We start from the raw sequence: 16,714 nt of genomic DNA on the forward strand, positions 1-16,714 counted from the left end.
GAGAGACACAGACAGAGAGAGACACAGACAGAGAGAGACACAGACAGAGAGAGACACAGACAGAGAGAGACACAGACAGAGAGAGACACAGACAGAGAGAGACACAGACAGAGAGAGACACAGACAGAGAGAGACACAGACAGAGAGAGACACAGACAGAGAGAGACACAGACAGAGAGAGACACAGACAGAGAGAGACACAGACAGAGAGAGACACAGACAGAGAGAGACACAGACAGAGAGAGACACAGACAGAGACACAGACAGAGACACAGACAGAGACACAGACAGAGAGAGACACAGACAGAGACACAGACAGAGAGAGACACAGACCGAGACACAGAGACACAGACAGAGAGAGACACAGACCGAGACACAGAGACACAGACAGAGACCGAGAGAGAGAGAGACACACAGACAGAGAGACACACAGAGAGAGAGAGAGAGACACACAGACAGAGAGACACACAGAGAGAGAGAGAGAGACACACAGACAGAGAGACACAGACTGAGAGAGAGAGAGAGACACACAGACAGAGAGACACAGACTGAGAGAGAGAGAGAGACACACAGACAGAGAGACACAGACTGAGAGAGAGAGAGAGACACACAGACAGAGAGACACAGACTGAGAGAGAGAGAGACACAGAGACACACAGACAGAGAGACCCAGAGACAGACAGACAGAGACACAGACAGAGACACAGACAGAGACACAGACAGAGACACAGACAGAGACACAGACAGAGACACAGACAGAGACACAGACAGAGACACAGACAGAGACACACACAGACAGAGACACACACAGACAGAGAGACACACAGACAGAGAGACACACAGACAGAGAGACACACAGACAGAGAGACACACAGACAGAGAGACACACAGACAGAGAGACACACAGACAGAGAGACACACAGACAGAGAGACACACAGACAGAGAGACACACAGACAGAGAGACACACAGACAGAGAGACACACAGACAGAGAGACACACAGACAGAGAGACACACAGACAGAGAGACACACAGACAGAGAGACACACAGACAGAGAGACACACAGACAGAGAGACACACAGACAGAGAGACACACAGACAGAGAGACACACAGACAGAGAGACACACAGACAGAGAGACACACAGACAGAGAGACACACAGACAGAGAGAGAGAGACACACAGACAGAGAGACAGACAGAGAGAGAGCGAGGGACAGACAGAGAGCGAGACAGACAGACAGACAGAGACAGACAGCGAGACAGACAGACAGACAGCGAGACAGACAGACAGACAGAGACAGACAGCGAGAGAGACAGACAGCGAGAGAGACAGACAGACACAGACAGACAGCGAGAGAGACAGACAGACACAGACAGACAGCGAGAGAGACAGATAGAGACAGACAGCGAGAGACAGACAGAGACAGATAGAGACAGACAGACAGCGAGAGACAGAGACAGAATATGTAGCAGCCGGTCACAGATGTAATTAGTGAGAGATCTCCTATTTTGTACATGTGGATAGACACAAAATAACTACAAGTGTTGGACCCAGTGAAGTCCCTCCCCACATTGTCACCTGGTGCGGGGAGAGATGCTGTGCGCGCGGCCGAACGCCGCCAAACAGGGGGCGTGGCCTCGCGTGTCGAACCCCATTGTCCCGGGGGTCCGAGCGCGGGGGGGGGGGGGATACAGGCTTTTTACCGGGGGTCCAAGCGTGGGGGGGGGGAAATGCAGGAGGTGCGGACTGCCCTGTCCTGTGAGAGGTGCCGGCTCCCTCACAGTGTTAGGAGCTGAGTGCTGCCCTTAATACTGCAGTCTAGCACCCGGCTCCTGTCGCTGGGGGGAACTCTGCACCTCGGCGGTGACACCCGGGTGCGGCCCGCACCCCCTTTGTGACGCCACTGGTTGGACTGCATTTGAACTTGATGATTATACTAGCTGCTTTGTAATAGAATAGCAGCACTATTACTAACTAATGCGACTTAAATTCAATGTTATAGTGATTGTTTATATGGGCGTAAGATGTTGACTAAATTGTGTTATTTGACCTCTTTTTATTTTAAGTTTATTTTTTATCAATCAGAATTTCTGATACATTTTTACAAACTAGGCCGTTACTAAGCGCAATGTGCGCTAAGTGAGACCGATACCTTATCATAGTAACTGCTGCTCTTCTGTCACCTGTATCCTGTTATCTTCTATAAAACCTACTCTGGTTTGGAATCAACGTGTGGACTAACCTCCTTGTTCACATCCGCTACGCACCTACCAACGTATAGGTATCTGCCAACGTGTCCAAGGCTGCTTCCCCGCTTCCACTACCTGCCAGCACCATCTGACAAAGTGCCCACTGACCATGCCCAGCACTCACACAATGGCGCTCAGAGTCCATAGCAGAGCGCCCGCTGATGTGAGCACCCCCCAGGGCTACATTGAAGAACTAGGGATTAAGGTATAATTTGTTGGGATAATGGAGGATGGGAATCAGCCGTGGTAGTAACTGGGCAGGAATATGCTCCTCAATTATTATAATCCCCCTCCCCAAGATCTGTAATCTCCAAATGTAAATACATTGTCCCTGCCCTCTGTCACTCAGCTTCGCCCTCAGCCCCCACGTTACAGTCGTCACTCTCAGGGACCGGCGTTAGCGCTTTACAGATGGGCAATGCCACACTTTCAGGTGTTGATGCTGCCATCGGTTCTGTAACCGTTGGCGATGGCAGTTTGTCTACACTAGTGACACCATTAGGCCGATGACACTTTCATCTCCGTGTACCAGGAACCACCAATACGGCCATTATCCTGTGAGGAGTCTGACATGGTGGGTACCGTATGTTACTGATAACCGCACTTACCAGCTTGTTGAAGGTGGGGGCAGAAGACTTTGAATGGGATTTTATTTTGTGTTTGGAAATTTCGCAGTTCCCCGAAAGGGCGGAGATGGTGACGCTGATCATGGGCGCGGAGCCGTCTGGTAAATACTAAACACAGAGAAATAAAATCAGACCACAGAGCTCTAAGACAAGATCCCATATAGCGATATATAATATATACGTGTGTGTATTACGGATCCCACCCCCTGACCATATCCCTCAGGGGCGTATCTAGTCCTCTCCCACCAACATAAAAACACACTTAGGTTCTGATTTTGGTACCTTACGGTAGGCCGGTTCTGCTCGCACCTCCAACCTCCATTGGCTGCCAGCAAAAATCAGCTGATGACATCGATCCTGCGGAGCCCCCTGAAACCCCCCCCTTAGAGTGCTGCACATGCTGTAGCGAGCGTGGAGTAACGCACACCTTCCAACAAGTCAGGAGAATATGTGCCAACTGCAACGCAATTCACTTACAGATGTGCCCACATACATATATACTCCATGCGCTACAAGTCACGCCACACATAACACGGGAGTTCAGTGTAACTCTGTAGCGCCGAGCGTCTTTTTGTGCGTCTTCTGCGGGTGTATCTGCATGCCTATATTCTGTGTGTGTGACTGCGGGTGTATCTGCTGCATGCAGATACACCCGCTGTCACACACACACAGAATATAGGCATGCAGATACACCCGCAGTCACACACACAGAATATAGGCATGCAGATACACCCGCAGTCACACACACAGAATATAGGCATGCAGATACACCCGCAGTCACACACACAGAATATAGGCATGCAGATACACCCGCAGTCACACACACAGAACATAGGCATGCAGATACACCCGCAGTCACACACACAGAATATAGGCATGCAGATACACCCGCAGTCACACACACAGAATATAGGCATGCAGATACACCCGCAGTCACACACAGAATATAGGCATGCAGATACACCCGCAGTCACACACAGAATATAGGCATGCAGATACACCCGCAGTCACACACAGAACATAGGCATGCAGATACACCTGCAGTCACACACACAATATAGGCATGCAGATACACCCGCAGTCACACACACAGAATATAGGCATGCAGATACACCCGCAGTCACACACAGAATATAGGCATGCAGATACACCCGCAGTCACACACACAGAATATAGGCATGCAGATACACCCGCAGTCACACACACAGAACATAGGCATGCAGATACACCCGCAGTCACACACACAGAATATAGGCATGCAGATACACCCGCAGTCACACACACAATATAGGCATGCAGATACACCCGCAGTCACACACACAATATAGGCATGCAGATACACCCGCAGTCACACACAGAATATAGGCATGCAGATACACCCGCAGTCACACACAGAACATAGGCATGCAGATACACCTGCAGTCACACACACAATATAGGCATGCAGATACACCCGCAGTCACACACACAGAATATAGGCATGCAGATACACCCGCAGTCACACACAGAATATAGGCATGCAGATACACCCGCAGTCACACACACAGAATATAGGCATGCAGATACACCCGCAGTCACACACACAGAACATAGGCATGCAGATACACCCGCAGTCACACACACAGAATATAGGCATGCAGATACACCCGCAGTCACACACAGAACATAGGCATACAGATACACCCGCAGTCACACACACAATATAGGCATGCAGATACACCCGCAGTCACACACAGAATATAGGCATGCAGATACACCCGCAGTCACACACACAGAATATAGGCATGCAGATACACCCGCAGTCACACACACAGAATATAGGCATGCCGTCTATCATTTTACTCAGCAGAAGCTGCTTGCGCTAACTAGTGGTATAGTTGTGCAAATAAGACGCATTTGAAGGTAAAAAGACGCTCGGCGCTACTGAGTCATGCCACGGCATGGTGCGACTAGAATGGCTGTTTAACGCACAAGGAGGCTAAATGTATGTTCATTATATTGTGTCATCCCGCTGTCCTCATTAGGTTTCAATATCCCAACTTAAAGGTACCAGCCAATCAGCTCCTAACTGTCTTTTTTCAAACACAGCCTGTGACATGACAGTTGGGAGAGAAGGTGAACGGTGATAAGGTACCAGCCAATCAGCTCCTAACAGAGCTTAGTATATAGACCCCTATGGGGGGAGGGGAAGGTAACAGGGATGGAGAACACGGTCAGATTATCTCAGACAGACAAACAGATGATTTTATGGACAGGTAACTTACAATATTTCTCAGGTGTTTCAGGAGAATGGAGAAGATGGGGGGAGAGAATGAGAAGTGAAGCTGGACCCCTCGCTCAGACACTGCGATAAATGACATAATACACAGGACATGTACTATGAGTATGACAGATATAATACACAGGACATGTACTATGAATATGACAGATATACACAGGACATGTACTATGAATATGACAGATATGATACACAGGACATGTACTATGAGTATGACAGATATGATACACAGGACATGTACTATTACAGATATGATACACAGGATATGTACTATGACAGATATACACAGGACATGTACTATGAGTATGACAGATATAATACACAGGACATGTACTATGAGTATGACAGATATGATACACAGGACATGTACTATGACAGATATGATACACAGGACATGTACTATGAATATGACAGATATACACAGGACATGTACTATGAATATGACAGATATGATACACAGGACATGTACTATGAGTATGACAGATATGATACACAGGACATGTACTATGAGTATGACAGATATAATACACATGACATGTACTATGAGTATGACAGATATGATACACAGGACATGTACTATGACAGATATGATACACAGGACATGTACTATGAATATGACAGATATGATACACAGGACATGTACTATGAATATGACGGATATGTACTATGACAGATATAATACACAGGACATGTACTATGAATATGACAGATATGATACACATGACATGTACTATGACAGATATAATACACAGGACATGTACTATGAGTATGACAAATATGATACACAGGACATGTACTATGACAGATATGATACACAGGACATGTACTATGAATATGACAGATATGATACACAGGACATGTACTATGAATATGACAGATATGATACACAGGACATGTACTATGAATATGACAGATATAATACACAGGACATGTACTATGACAGATATAATACATAGGACATGTACTATGAATATGACAGATATAATACACAGGACATGTACTATGACAGATCTGATACACAGGACATGTACTATGAATATGACAGATATAATACACAGGACATGTACTATGAATATGACAGATATGATACACAGGACATGTACTATGAGTATGACAGATATAATACACAGGACATGTACTATGAGTATGACAGATATAATACACAGGACATGTACTATGACAGATATAATACACAGGACATGTACTATGACAGATATAATACACAGGATATGTACTATGAATATGACAGATATAATACACAGGAGATGTACTATGACAGATATAATACACAGGACATGTACTATGAATATGACAGATATGATACACAGGACATGTACTATGACAGATATAATACACAGGACATGTACTATGAATATGACAGATATGATACACAGGACATGTACTATGACAGATATAATACACAGGACATGTACTATGACAGATATAATACACAGGACATGTACTATGACAGATATAATACACAGGACATGTACTATGACAGATATAATACACAGGACATGTACTATGAATATGACAGATATAATACACAGGACATGTACTATGACAGATATAATACACAGGACATGTACTATGACAGATATAATACACAGGACATGTACTATGAATATGACAGATATGATACACATGACATGTACTATGACAGATATAATACACAGGACATGTACTATGAGTATGACAAATATGATACACAGGACATGTACTATGAATATGACAGATCTGATACACAGGACATGTACTATGAATATGACAGATATAATACACAGGACATGTACTATGAATATGACAGATATGATACACAGGACATGTACTATGAATATGACAGATATAATACACAGGACATGTACTATGACAGATCTGATACACAGGACATGTACTATGAATATGACAGATATAATACACAGGACATGTACTATGAATATGACAGATATGATACACAGGACATGTACTATGAATATGACAGATATGATACACAGGACATGTACTATGACAGATATGATACACAGGACATGTACTATGAATATGACAGATATAATACCGATAACTGAACAGACTGCATATAACTACATGTATGTTACCGATACCGTGTTACAGCTATATACGGCCTTATTACCTGTCTCCAATATAAATGAGAGTGACTGGCCAACATACTCAGAGACTGTCAGCTCTCAACACATTGGCTGTGAATGATCACATGATCTCAGTGTCACACGCACAGTTTTCCCAGTAATGCTATATGTGGGAATACCTGTACACTGTAACATACACTGTACATCACTGCAAGTATATTACACATAACACGGCAGATTAGGCACATAGCATTACCTCCAGCTGGGACAATGATCTTCAGAGGTAGTAATACTTGTCGGGGCCATGGGGTATAATATAGGACACGTACCTGCCGAATTATTGTCTCTGATGCCTTTTGGTTCCGTAAGAAATTTCCCACTCTGCGGAAACAGAAAATTCCATTCTCAGAACGTCTTCATAATCTCAATCATGTCATCATCAGCCAACGTCCCATAGTACTGAGCAATCATGTCATCATCAGCTAATGTCCTACAGCCACCATCCCACAGGACTGACCAATCATGTCATCATCAGCTAAAGTCTTATAGGACTGAGGAATTCTGTCTTCATCAGCTAACGTCCTACAGCCAATGTCCCACAGGACTGACCAATCATGTCATCATCAGCTAACGTCCTACAGCCAACATCCCACAGGACTGAGCAATCATGTCATCATCGGCTATTGTTCTATAGGACTGCGCAATCGTGTCGTCATCAGCTATTGTTCTATAGGACTGAGCAATCATGTCATCATCAGCCAACGTCCTACAGCCATCGTCACACAGGACTGACCAATCATGTCATCAGCTAATGTCCTATAGGACTGAGGAATCCTGTCATCATCAGCTAACGTCCTACAGGACTGACCAATCATGTCATCATCAGCTAAAGTCCTAAAGGACTGAGCAATCGTGTCATCATCATCTAACGTCCCACAGGACTGACCAATCATGTCATCATCAGCTATCGTCCTATAGAACTGAGGAATTCTGTCATCAGCTAACGTCCTACAGCCAACATCCCAGAGTACTGAGCAATCGTGTCATCATCAGCTAATGTCCTACAGCCAATGTCCCAGAGGACTGACCAATCATGTCATCATCAGCTAACGTCCTACAGCCACCATCCCACAGGACTGACCAATCATGTCATCATCAGCTAAAGTCCCACAGGACTGACCAATCATGTCATCATCTAACGTCCTATAGGACTGAGCAATCGTGTCATCATCATCTAACGTCCCACAGGACTGACCAATCATGTCATCATCAGCTATAGGGCTGAGGAATTCTGTCTTCATCAGCTAACGTCCTACAGCCAATGTCCCACAGGACTGACCTATCAGGTCATCATCAGCTATCGTCCTATAGAACTGAGGAATTCTGTCATCATCAGCTATCGTCCTACAGTCAATGTCCCACAGGACTGACCAATCATGTCATCATCATCATCTAACGTCCTATAGGACTGAGCAATCGTGTCATCATCTTCTAACGTCCCACAGGACTGATCAATCATGTCATCATCAGCTATCGTCCTATAGAACTGAGGAATTCTGTCATCATCAGCTAACGTCCTACAGCCAACATCCCACAGGACTGAGCAATCGTGTCATCATCAGCTATTGTTCTATAGGACTGAGCAATCGTGTCATCATCAGCTATCGTCCTATAGAACTGAGGAATTCTGTCATCATCAGCTAACGTCCTACAGCCAACATCCCACAGGACTGAGCAAACGTGTCATCATCAGCTATTGTTCTATAGGACTGAGCAATCGTGTCATCATCAGCTAACGTCCCATAGGACTGAGCAATCATGTCATCATCAGCTATAGTCCTATAGGACTGAGCAATCGTGTCATCATCAGCTAACATCCTATAGGACTGACCAATCATGTCATCAGCTAACGTCCTATAGGACTGAGCAATCGTGTCATCATCAGCTGTCGTCCTATAGGACTGAGGAATCGTGTCAACATCATCTAACATCCAACAGGACTGAGCAATCGTGTCATCATCAGCTAACGTCCTATAGGACTGAGCAATCATGTCATCATCAGCTAACGTCCTACAGGACTGAGGAATCGTGTCATCATCAGCTAACGTCCTATAGGACTGAGGAATCGTGTCATCATCAGCTAACGTCCTATAGGACTGAGGAATCGCGTCATCATCAGCTAACGTCCTACAGGACTGAGGAATAGTGTCATCATCAGCTAACGTCCTATAGGACTGAGGAATAGTGTCATCATCAGCTAACATCCTATAGGACTGACCAATCATGTCATCAGCTAACGTCCTATAGGACTGAGCAATCGTGTCATCATCAGCTGTCGTCCTATAGGACTGAGGAATCGTGTCAACATCATCTAACATCCAACAGGACTGAGCAATCGTGTCATCATCAGCTAACGTCCTATAGGACTGAGCAATCATGTCATCATCAGCTAACGTCCTACAGGACTGAGGAATCGTGTCATCATCAGCTAACGTCCTATAGGACTGAGGAATCGTGTCATCATCAGCTAACGTCCTATAGGACTGAGGAATCGCGTCATCATCAGCTAACGTCCTACAGGACTGAGGAATAGTGTCATCATCAGCTAACGTCCTATAGGACTGAGGAATAGTGTCATCATCAGCTAACGTCCTATAGGACTGAGCAATCATGTCATCATTAGCTAACGTCCTACAGCCAACGTCCCACAGGATTGAGCAATCATGTCATCATCATCTAACATCCTACAGGACTGAGCAATCGTGTCATCATCATCTAACGTCCTACAGGACTGACCAATCATGTCATCATCATCATCTAACGTCCTATAGCACTGAGCAATCGTGTCATCATCATCTAACGTCCCACTGGACTGACCAATCATGTCATCATCAGCTATCGTCCTATAGAACTGAGGAATTCTGTCATCATCAGCTAACATCCTACAGCCAACATCCCACAGGACTGAGCAATCGTGTCATCATCAGCTAACGTCCTACAGCCAACATCGCACAGGACTGAGCAATCGTGTCATCAGCTAACGTCCTACAGCCAACATCGCACAGGACTGAGTAATCGTGTCATCATCAACTAACTTCCTACAGCCAACGTCCCATAGGACTGACCAACCATGTCATCATCAGCTATCGTCCTATAGGACTGAGCAATAGTGTCATCATCATCTAGCGTCCTATAGGACTGAGCAATCGTGTCATCATCAACTAACTTCCTACAGCCAACGTCCCATAGGACTGACCAACCATGTCATCATCAGCTAACGTCCTATAGGACTGAGGAATAGTGTCATCATCAGCAAACGTCCTATAGGAGCATCGTGTCATCATCAGCTAACGTCCTATAGGACTGACCAATCATGTCATCATCAGCTATCGTCCTATAGAACTGAGGAATTCTGTCATCATCAGCTAACGTCCTACAGCCAACATCCCACAGGACTGAGCAATCGTGTCATCATCAGCTAACGTCCTACAGCCAACATCGCACAGGACTGAGCAATCGTGTCATCAGCTAACGTCCTACAGCCAAAATCGCACAGGACTGAGTAATCGTGTCATCATCAACTAACTTCCTACAGCCAACGTCCCATAGGACTGACCAACCATGTCATCATCAGCTAACGTCCTATAGGACTGAGGAATAGTGTCATCATCAGCAAACGTCCTATAGGAGCATCGTGTCATCATCAGCTAACGTCCTATAGGACTGACCAATCATGTCATCATCAGCTATCGTCCTATAGAACTGAGGAATTCTGTCATCATCAGCTAACGTCCTACAGCCAACATCCCACAGGACTGAGCAATCGTGTCATCATCAGCTAACGTCCTACAGCCAACATCGCACAGGACTGAGCAATCGTGTCATCAGCTAACGTCCTACAGCCAACATCGCACAGGACTGAGTAATCGTGTCATCATCAACTAACTTCCTACAGCCAACGTCCCATAGGACTGACCAACCATGTCATCATCAGCTATCGTCCTATAGGACTGAGCAATAGTGTCATCATCATCTAGCGTCCTATAGGACTGAGCAATCGTGTCATCATCAGCTAACGTCATACAGCCAACATCCCACAGGACTGAGCAATCGTGTCATCATCAGCTAACGTCCTATAGGACTGACCAATCATGTCATCATCAGCTAACGTCCTACAGGACTGAGCAATTGTGTCATCATCAGCTAACGTCCTACAGGACTGAGCAATCGTGTCATCATCAGCTAACGTCCTATAGGACTGAGCAATTGTGTCATCAGCTAACGTCCTATAAGAGCAATCGTGTCATCACCAGCTAACGTCCTATAGGAGCAATCGTGTCATCATCAGCTAACGTCCTACAGAACTTAGGAATAGTGTCATCATCAGCTAACGTCCTATAGGAGCATCATGTCATCATCAGCTATCGTCCTATAGAACTGAGCAATCGTGTCATCATCAGCTAACGTCCTACAGCCAACATCCCACAGGACTGAGCAATCGTGTCATCATCAGCTAACGTCCTACAGCCAACATCGCACAGGGCTGAGCAATCGTGTCATCATCAGCTAACGTCCTACAGCCAACTTCGCACAGGACTGAGCAATCGTGTCATCAGCTAACGTCCTACATCCAACATCCCACAGGACTGAGCAATCGTGTCATCATCAACTAACTTCCTACAGCCAACGTCCCATAGGACTGGCCAACCATGTCATCATCCGCTATCGTCCTATAGGACTGAGCAATAGTGTCATCATCAGCTAACATCCTATAGGACTGAGCAATAGTGTCATCATCAGCTAACATCCTATAGGACTGAGTAATAGTGTCATCATCAGCTAATGTCCTATAGGACTGAGCAATCGTGTCATCATCAGCTATCGTCCTATAGGACTGAGGAATCGTGTCAACATCAGCTAACGTCCTACAGGACTGAGCAATCGTGTCAACATCAGCTAACGTCCTACAGGACTGAGCAATCGTGTCATCATCAGCTAACGTCCTATAGGACTGAGCAATCATGTCATCATCAGCTAACGTCCTATAGGAGCAATCGTGTCATCATCAGCTAACGTCCTATAGGACTGAGCAATCGTGTCATCATCAGCTAACGTCCTACAGGACTGAGCAATCGTGTCATCATCAGCTAACGTCCTACAGCCAACATCCCACAGGACTGAGCAATCGTGTCATCATCAGCTAACGTCCTATAGGACTGAGCAATCATGTCATCATCAGCTAACGTCCTATAGGAGCAATCGTGTCATCATCAGCTAACGTCCTACAGGACTGAGCAATCGTGTCATCATCAGCTAACGTCCTACAGCCAACATCGCACAGGACTGAGCAATCGTGTCATCATCAGCTATTCTATAGGACTGAGCAATAGTGTCATCATCAGCTAACATCCTATAGGACTGAGGAGTCATGTCATCATCATCTAACGTCCTATAGGACTGAACAATAGTGTCATCATCAGCTAACGTCCTATAAGACTGAGCAATCATGTCATCATCATCTAACGTCAAATAGGACTGAGCAATAGTGTCATCATCATCATCTAACGTCCTATAGGACAGATCTAAGCTTAGTGCAGGAGCACATATGACTGATAAATCTGTTATTCACTATATATTTAAGAAAAAGGGAACATCCGTTTGTGTCCCAACACGGAGGTGCAACTGTTCATATGTTACACTAGCTGATGTACCTGCTTTCACCCAGATACACCTTAGATATTTACTGTTTCCATTTCTATCTCACCACTCCAGTAACACATTAATCCTTCTCTATAGTAATACATCCCCTCCCTCACTGCTATAGTAAGACATTCGTCTCCCTCACATGTGTACTAAGACATTCCCTTACCTCACCTCTGTAGTAACACATTCCCCTCCATCTCTGCTATAGTAAGACATTCCTCTCCTTCACCTGTGTTCTAACACATTTCCCTCCCTCACCTCTGTAGTAACACATTGCCCTCCCTCACCCATGTTGTAACACATTAGTTTCCTTCACCCCGTAACACATTTGTCATTCCCCTCCCTCACCTTTGTAGTAACAATCCTCTCTCACCTGTAGTAGTAACACATTCCCCTCCCTCACTATACAAATAGAGGAGCCACACCAACTGCCAGTGATGTTTGGCAGCACTTGGGGTGACAGTTGGTGAATATGATCTGTGCCACAATGAGACAATCGGTTAGGACAGTGCACAGGGGGAAGACACATTTTAGCCCTTCTCACCCCTTAAGAGTAGAATTTTTTAAAATCCCTTCTTAGTGCTTAGTGGGCAGCTACGTTATGGAAGGAATATACTTCCCGATTTTCATGTTTCTAGGTCCAGGGGCTTGGACTGGGCGTTGATGAGTCAGTGGGGCTGATTCAATTGTTTAGCCAGTGGCTATTTTTTTAAGGCGCCTGACGGAGCAATTCAATTATTGCTCCGTCTGAGCGCGATAGCCGGCAGCACCGACATTCCTGCTCACAATTGAATTAAATTGCAAAACTGGGCGCTCATTAATTTTTGCTGCCCACACGACATTTTAATCGCCCCACTGAGGGCCTGATTCACTATGGTATGCAATATTGCGTACTCACACAGTTCACTGTGATAGTGTGCTAAACCATAGCGATCGCAATGCCGTCGCTGCACTACATAAGCACGCCCACTTTACCTTACACACACATCCATAATGTTTAGCAAGACTGCAAAAACATCGGTACAATCGAGTACCATCGCAGCCTCACGCACACTAAGGCAGGTCAGACCATACTCAGGAATTGCTTACTTCAGCGCACGCTATGAGGCCCATGCAACGGCGTTCAAACGCACTGGCGCGCCTGCGTTTCATCAACCCCCCCGTCACCACTCACATAGGGCACTTCTTGTCAATTACTCTGTAATGCGTCTGCGTAGCCGCTGTGATCGCAGTCCTGATGGCAGTGGCCGGTTCGCTCGCTGCGTTCCTTGCTGAATCAGATCCTGAGTCAGTAAGTCAGACGTCAGTATATTTGATTAAATATATATAGATATATAATATAGGTTCCCATTTATTAACGAAGGTAAACACCAGCTGCATTTGTGGATTAGTATCGCTGTGATACACTGGTATTTACCAATACTTACCCCTCAGCGAGGTCCAGCAAAGTCCTCCTCTTCTGCAAGGTTCTCCGCTGGGCTCCTAGCAGCCTAACGCTGCCAGCACCGGGGGTCTTGTGTAATGCGCATGCACGACGGTCCGTCTGCGCATGTCACATGACACATGGACCCGGCAGTGCGTGGAGGGCTTTGCTGAAGCCGGAAAGGCAACGCTGGGTCCCCATTGTCATAAATGAGGACCGCATCACTCTTGCCATATAAAGAGCTGTGCTGTGACAAGCATCCGGGCTCTGTCAGGGTCTGGGATCACAGACCGGGCTCCGTCAGGGGCTGGGATCACAGTCCGGGCCCACGTCAGGGGCTGGGATCACAGTCCGGGCCCACGTCAGGGGCTGGGATCACAGTCCGGGCCCACGTCAGGGGCTGGGATCACAGTCCGGGCCCACGTCAGGGGCTGGGATCACAGTCCGGGCCCACGTCAGGGGCTGGGATCACAGTCCGGGCCCACGTCAGGGGCTGGGATCACAGTCCGGGCCCACGTCAGGGGCTGGGATCACTGTCCGGGCCCACGTCAGGGGCTGGGATCACTGTCCGGGCCCACGTCAGGGGCTGGGATCACTGTCCGGGCCCACGTCAGGGGCTGGGATCACTGTCCGGGCCCACGTCAGGGGCTGGGATCACTGTCCGGGCCCACGTCAGGGGCTGGGATCACTGTCCGGGCCCACGTCAGGGGCTGGGATCACTGTCCGGGCCCACGTCAGGGGCTGGGATCACTGTCCGGGCCCACGTCAGGGGCTGGGATCACTGTCCGGGCCCACGTCAGGGGCTGGGATCACTGTCCGGGCCCACGTCAGGGGCTGGGATCACAGTCCGGGCCCACGTCAGCGTCTGGAGCTGATGCGGTCAGGATATTTCTGGAGCTTTATCATCACTAAGTAATGGACTCATCCCTTTGCTCTCAGTTTTCTCATCTCTAATAGAGATAAAGGTTACAGAAACCTTGGCGCGCTGGAATTGATTCATCTGAAATTAGCATTAGTTTTCTACCTATTACTTTCATTTATACAATTATTTAGCTTTGACTGGTTTCATTAATCTCAATGTTTCCATCATTACGTATTCTAATCTATCCACAGAGGATGACACATCGGCCGTCATTCCCGGACACAGAGAGGAATAGAGAATCGTACTATGTGGCCTAAGTCTCTTTTCATATACAGACAAACTATTAGTCACAACATATGGTGTCCCTGCGTTACATCAGAGGGCGTCCCCGCGTTATATCAGATCACCAGGACGAGGATCTGAGGACCGGGCTACACACTGACTGCAAAGTGATATCGCAGTGTGATAATAATCACCAGGACGAGGATCTGAGGACCAGGCCACACACTGACTGCAAAGTGATATCGCAGTGTGATAATAATCACCAGGATGAGGATCTGAGGACCGGGCTACACACTGACTGCAAAGTGATATCTCAATGTCATAATAATCAATAGGACGAGGATCTTAGGACCAGGCTACACACTGACTGCAAAGTGATATCGCAGTGTGATAATAATCACCAGGACGAGGACCAGGCCACACGCTGACTGCATAGTGATATCGCAGTGTGATAATAATCACCAGGACGAGGACCAGGCCACACACGGACTGCAAAGTAATCTCGCAATGTGATAATCAATAGGACGAGGATCTGAGGACCGGGCCACACACTGACTGCATAGTGATATCGCAGTGTGATAATAATCACCAGGACGAGGATCTGAGGACCAGGTCACACGCTGACTGCATAGTGATGTTGCAGTGTGATAATAATCACCAGGACGAGGACCGGGCCACACACTGACTGCAACGTGATATCGCAGAGTGGTAATAATCACCAGACAAGGACTGAGGACCAGGCCACAGAGACGTTCATAATGTAAGGAGATTGGTGAAACACGGTGGCAATGGAGGAGACAGAGGGGTGAGCAGGGTTCCACACCCGCATGGTAGATCTGATCTGGGACTATGTGTACATAGTGATATATGATGTTACTCAGTTCTTATGCATTTCCCAGGGCCCCACTTATCTTAGTTGCACACAGCGTAGGTAAGCCATAGGCTCCAATTACAGGGCACAGCGAGTCCCAAGCGTGATTTACACTGCACGTCGGCCATTTTGTGCTTCGCAAATCACAGAAAGGTTTATAGAAAAGGAAGTGAAGAACACCCTGCTCATACATGGGGGGGGTCCTACATTTAATGTGCGTTCTGCCACATTTGCTGTTTTATGTATGTATAATGTATCTCTGCATGAAATGGGGGACGTATTAGTGACGTCAGTACAGACACTCAACACATAATAATTACTCACAGATCA

At 46.5% G+C, this 16,714-nt stretch overlaps 1 protein-coding gene across 1 annotated transcript in view; it reads right to left on the reverse strand.

The window, feature by feature from the left end:
• Positions 1 to 2,860: 2,860 nt before the first annotated feature.
• The window catches only part of LOC148451039 (phosphatidylinositol 3-kinase C2 domain-containing subunit gamma-like), a gene marked incomplete at its 3' end in the record, with an annotated part of 402,128 nt that continues 388,274 nt past the window's right edge, over positions 2,861 to 16,714 (reverse strand). Inside the window, exons 28-30 of the mRNA XM_088462349.1 lie at positions 7,573 to 7,624; positions 5,143 to 5,222; positions 2,861 to 2,986 (exon numbers count right to left, since the gene is read on the reverse strand). Of these exons, the coding sequence (XP_088318475.1) occupies positions 2,861 to 2,986; positions 5,143 to 5,222; positions 7,573 to 7,624 (258 nt within the window). The remainder of the gene's footprint in view (positions 2,987 to 5,142; positions 5,223 to 7,572; positions 7,625 to 16,714) is intronic.

Source organism: Taudactylus pleione, unplaced genomic scaffold, assembly GCF_031769625.1.
Source record: "Taudactylus pleione unplaced genomic scaffold, aTauple2 ptg001198l, whole genome shotgun sequence".
Taxonomy (NCBI): Eukaryota; Metazoa; Chordata; class Amphibia; order Anura; family Myobatrachidae; genus Taudactylus; species Taudactylus pleione.